This window comes from Arachis hypogaea, chromosome 17 (genome assembly GCF_003086295.3).
Source record: "Arachis hypogaea cultivar Tifrunner chromosome 17, arahy.Tifrunner.gnm2.J5K5, whole genome shotgun sequence".
Classification (NCBI taxonomy): domain Eukaryota; kingdom Viridiplantae; phylum Streptophyta; class Magnoliopsida; order Fabales; family Fabaceae; genus Arachis; species Arachis hypogaea.
The window spans coordinates 127591032-127597031 of record NC_092052.1 but is presented as its reverse complement, the minus strand read 5'-3'; the positions used below and the strand labels follow the sequence as shown (position 1 = coordinate 127597031).

General features: G+C 38.4%; 1 protein-coding gene across 1 annotated transcript; it reads left to right on the top strand.

The window, feature by feature from the left end:
- Nucleotides 1-495: 495 nt before the first annotated feature.
- LOC112764569 (inducible nitrate reductase [NADH] 2) lies at nt 496-5798 on the top strand. Its single transcript, XM_025810241.3, has 4 exons — nt 496-2098; nt 2177-2317; nt 3254-3486; nt 4115-5798. The coding sequence occupies exons 1-4, from the start codon at nt 1036-1038 to the stop codon at nt 5456-5458; spliced, it is 2781 nt and encodes a 926-aa protein (XP_025666026.1). The 5' UTR covers nt 496-1035; the 3' UTR covers nt 5459-5798.
- Nucleotides 5799-6000: the final 202 nt, after the last annotated feature.

The window sequence follows — 6000 nt, the reverse complement described above, 5'->3', positions numbered from 1 at the left end:
ATATATCTCTTTTTATGGATCATTTTTAATAAAAAATAAAATATACAAAAAATGCATATAATAAATAATATATTTTTATTAACTTGTATCTTAAAAATATAGGTTAAGAACACTATAAAATAAATGTTTTACAAAATTATTGAAAAAAATTGATTATATTTCAGTGTGTTGAATATATAAAAATTTTAAATTTTTTATTATTATATTTTCTTATATATTCTTGAGACACAAATTAACTAAATTCATAATATTATTCTTATATTTGTTCATAAAAAAATTATACCACATATATAATAACAAATGAACAGATATTTATGTCTTTGCTTATGTTTGTACACACACTAAAATAGCAGATATTTATGTTTCCATATATGACTACCCCACCAACATGCATAGCCTATGACTTTAATTTGTGTCGATTTTTACTTATTATCTTCTGTGCAATATTATTAGTATATATAATTTAGGGACTCATAATTATATGTCTAATGTTATAATTTTCAAAGACATATTTAGTGAACCTATAAAGTCCATCACAAAAAATTTTTGAAGTACTTATTTGGTAACTTTTTGAAATCTATTTATTATCTTATTATTCTATAAAAAGATAAGGTGAAATAAGAAAGCTCAAATAATAATAATAATAATCTATTTCTACTGTAGATACAATAAGGTTGAGAAACGTTTGGTTACAGCTTATTATTTCTGTCACATTTTATTATCATTGAATTTTAACACCAAAAATAAAATATTTACAAAACAATGTACACCCGATCTAAATAGAAACGCCTACTATTTTCAGTAACCAGTATGTGTGGGACATATTGTATACTAATACTACCACTACTACTCCTCCTTTCTCATTTGTGTGGCGTACCTTCCCTACGTTTCTTTCTGTCCTTCCCTCAAACCTTCCCTATATAACACCCCTTATCCCCCCTGGTTTCCCTCGCTCAACTCTCGCATCCATGTTTCATTCAAATCCTTTAATTTTCTTCAGCCACTAAAACACATTACTCTCCACTAGTTTCCGCAATGGCGGCTTCCGTTGATAACCGTCAATACCCAGCCCCAGGGCTCCAAGTCCAAACCCCTTTAAACGGCGTCGTACGCACTTTCAAGCCTTCGCATAACAATAATAATAACCGCTCTGATTCCCCCATTCGCGGTTATAACAAACTCCCGCAGAATTCGGACTTCACGCTCCCCAAGAAGTCACCTGACTCCCCGTTCAGCTTAGACAACGCGTGTTCAAGTGACGACGAAGACGACGAAAACGACGTCGCCGAACTCAAAACCCTCATTCACAAGGGAACCGCTGAATTGGAACCTTCAATCTACGACCCGCGCGACGATGGAACCTCCGACAGCTGGATCCAGCGCAACGCCTCCCTCGTCCGTCTCACCGGAAAGCACCCGTTTAACTCTGAGCCACCGCTACAACGCCTCATGCACCATGGCTTCATCACACCGGTCCCAATCCACTATGTACGTAACCACGGGCCTGTTCCCAAGGCTCACTGGGAGGACTGGTCCGTAGAAGTGTGCGGAATGGTAAAACGTCCCGCACACTTCACCATGGACCAGCTCCTCCAAGATTTCCCAAGCCGTGAGTTTCCTGCAACGCTTGTTTGCGCAGGGAACCGGCGGAAGGAACAAAACATGGTGAAGCAGAGCATCGGGTTCAACTGGGGAGCGGCGGCGATTTCCACGTCGGTGTGGAGAGGTGTGCCGTTATGGAGTTTGTTAAAGCGGTGCGGGATCATGAGCAAAACGAAGGGCGCCCTCCACGTGTGCTTCGAGGGCGCTGAGGATCTGCCAGGTGGCGGTGGATCCAAATACGGAACGAGTATCCTGAGGGAGGTTGCACTGGATCCCTCCCGCGATATAATCCTGGCTTACATGCAAAACGGCGAGCGTTTAGCGCCAGATCACGGTTTCCCTATTCGAATGATCATCCCCGGATTCATCGGTGGACGCATGGTTAAATGGTTGAAACGCATCATAGTTACACCGAAGCAATCTGACAGTTATTACCACTACAAAGATAACAGAGTACTCCCCTCTCATGTGGATGCTGAACTCGCCAATGCAGAAGGTATTTTTTCTCTTTTTTCTTTTTTTTTTTTTTCAATTAGAAGGGTAACTAATAATTTGTTATTATATTTTTTATTAGCTTGGTGGTACAAGCCAGAGTATTTGATCAATGAGCTCAACATAAATTCTGTGATAACGACGCCGTGCCATAACGAGATTTTGCCGATAAACTCGTGGACTACTCAGAGGCCTTATGTACTCAGGGGATACGCATATTCTGGTGAGTTGATTAACAAGTAATATTTAATTTCAACTCTTTTTAATTAATAAATTATTTCTCAAAAATTGTAAAAGGGAATGAATACAATTACATCCTACCACTGGTAAAATACACCAATAACTGCGCATGCTCCTGAAAGGGAAATCATTGGTTGCAAACTTTCTGGTATCACTAGTTGAGATCTCCATATGCATGTTAACTTCTCACACTTCGAAGCACTTTTACTGGTTTTATTTTTATTATATACATTTTTTAAATATTCGCTTTTGTTGTTACATCGAGTTTGTTTGGATGGATTTGACCATCTCAAAACAATCATCAGAAGCTTTGTCATGTTTTGGTGCTATTGGTTGGTGGATACTTTTTAATTTCTCAAAAAAGTGCGTGGATATATGTGTGTGTCTTGTTCACGGAAACAAAATTTGATAGTTATATATGGAAATGAACGGCTTTGCCAGGATTCAATTTTAAATAAAGGAAGAGCAAATAACAGAGTTAGATTAGAACAATTGGTGATTGTTTAGGGTAAGCACATGTTAAAGTTGAATATTCTATTTGAAGAAAAAAAATAGATGCAAAGTACGACTTTAATTATAAAACTATGGATGGTACGGTGTTTCAGAATCATAACAGTGGATACCAAGAAATTAAAAGATTCACCAATTAATTGAATTTCCTGTTTTACGAAAGTAGATACATGGCCTAGTTGAAAAAAAAAATCACTGAAAATATAAATTGGAACTTGCGGAGTTAAATTAAATAGTATTTTTAATTAATTGAATATATAAAATAAAAATATTGCAAAATATTATGACTAGTGGTAGTGTATATATTGGAACCTGTAGGCAGTCGGTTGAAATGAAGTGTTTATACGACTGCTGTCCACTTGGAAGTTGTAAGGTTAATTAATTAATTAATTTGTTGATGAACATGCAGGGGGTGGAAGAAAGGTGACACGTGTTGAGGTTACAATGGACGGTGGGGAGACGTGGCAAGTGTGCAGCTTAGAGCACCCAGAGAAGCCGAACAAGTACGGCAAATACTGGTGCTGGTGCTTCTGGTCGTTGGAGGTGGAGGTGCTCGACCTCCTTGGTTCCAAGGAAATTGCGGTGCGTGCTTGGGACGAGTCCCTCAACACCCAGCCGGAGAAGCTCATTTGGAATGTTATGGTACCTACCTCCCTCTGTTTTTTTTTTTTTTTAAATATATTTGCATATTAAAATTAATTATTAATATATATTTTATATTTAATTATTAATTTTAATAACTGATTTTAGTGATGAATTTTAATATACATATAATATTATTATTTTTTTTTTTTCACATACACCAGAGAATAATACATGGCGGCTACTTCCCCCAACCACAACACCAAATTAGTGGCCTTAATTACTTCTCTTGACTAGACAACATCTAACAAAAAATCTCTCTTTTTCCCGTAACTTGTTATAATAATGATACTTGTTTGGAGAAAAAATGTAGAAGATATTTAAGCTGGATTTAATTCTGACTATGTGTTATAAAAGGTTTGTTTTATTTGCATTTAATTATGTATCGTCAATAATTGTAAAAATAAAAATAATTGTGAAAATAAAAATAAAAATTTAATACATTTAAGTAAAAATAAAAATTTAAAAAAATGTAAAATATTATTATATTAATAAAATAATTATTTTTATTTTCACTAGTTAGTATAATCTAAAAAAATTAGATATAATTAATAATTACGTAAAAGTTATATATAGTAATTTATGAAATGAAAATGAAAAAAACTAAATAGGTATTTGTAATATGTAGGGCATGATGAACAACTGCTGGTTCAGGGTGAAAACCAACATGTGCAAGGCACACAGCAGGGGTGAAATAGGAATATCATTCGAGCACCCAACCCAACCGGGGAACCAATCCGGTGGGTGGATGGCGAAGGAGAGGCATCTGGAGAAATCTTCTGATACCACACCATCCCTCAAGAAGAGTATCTCCACACCCTTCATGAACACTTCCTCCAAGATGTTTTCCATCTCCGATGTCCGAAAGCACTGCACCGCTGAATCCGCATGGATCATCGTCCACGGCCACGTCTACGACTGCACTCGTTTCCTCAAGGACCATCCCGGCGGCATCGACAGCATCCTTATCAACGCCGGCACTGACTGTACCGAAGAGTTCGAAGCCATCCACTCCGACAAAGCCAAGAAAATGCTCGAAGATTACCGCGTCGGCGAGCTCATCAACACCGGCTACACCTCCTCCTCCGACTCCTCCCCTAACACCACTGTCCATGGAAACTCCGAAACCACTCACTTAGCTCCGATAAATGAAGTTCCGGTTCCGCCGGTTACACCGATCCGGAGCGCGGCACTCAACCCACGGGAGAAAATCCCATGCAAGCTGGTGTCCAAGAAATCCATTTCCAACGACGTTAGGCTCTTCCGTTTCGCATTGCCGTCGGAGGAGCAGCTCCTGGGCTTGCCAGTTGGCAAGCATGTTTTTGTGTGCGCAAACATTGACGGGAAGCTCTGCATGCGTGCGTACACTCCATCTAGCGACGTCGATGAAGTGGGACACTTTGATTTGGTAGTTAAGATTTATTTCAAGAACGTGCATCCTAAGTTCCCCAACGGAGGACTCATGTCACAACATTTGGACTCGCTTCCTATTGGTTCTTTCTTGGAAATTAAGGGTCCGTTGGGACACATAGAGTACACTGGCAAAGGAAACTTCACGGTTCACGGAAACCACCGGTTTGCAAAGAGGCTTGCCATGCTGGCTGGTGGGACCGGAATCACGCCCATTTACCAAGTTGTCCAAGCCATCCTGAAGGATCCTGAGGACCGAACCGAGATGCACGTGGTTTACGCGAACCGGAGCGAGGATGACATCTTGCTGAGGGAAGAGCTTGATGCGTGGGCCAAGAGCGATGAACGGTTCAAGATTTGGTACGTTGTGGAGAACCAAAGAGAAGGGTGGGAATACAGTGTGGGGTTCATCACGGAGAGTATCTTGAGGGAGCATCTTCCTCCTGCATCCGAAGATACTTTGGCTTTGACTTGTGGACCACCACCAATGATTAAGTTTGCAGTGCAGCCCAATTTGGAGAAGATGGGGTATGACATTAAGAACAACTTGCTATTATTTTAGGGTACGTACGTACGGTACTAGCTAGCTAGGTTGCGCTTGTAAATATACGTATGTATGTATTGTTAAAAATAAATAAATGATTCTGTATGGGGGTAGTAGTTTATTCTAGTCAATTTTTATATTATTCTTTGGAAAATAGGAGGAAAACTTAGTTTGTACATGCATCATGTGCATGGACAAACCGTGTATTGTTTAGTTTAGTCGTTTACTTTTCCTAATCTTCGGGTCTTGATGCAGACAGGGTTGGTCAAGTTTTTGACTGCTCTTCTGTGTTGTTCACTGTTTACCCAATTAGATTTGGATAAATATTACATTATTATAAGAAAGAGTGTTAGAACAAGCAACTTTTGTGATTTGTAATTATCAAATAACTATCAATAATAATTTTAGTAATGTGAGATTAATATGAGATTTCATCTAATAACTCACTTCTCTTTGTTAGTTACTTACTGGTCAAAATTTAAAAAAGTTGCTAGTCTTAAACTTTTCCTATTATAAGATGTTCATTGCTTGGGAATGTGATGAGATAGATAATATATCCT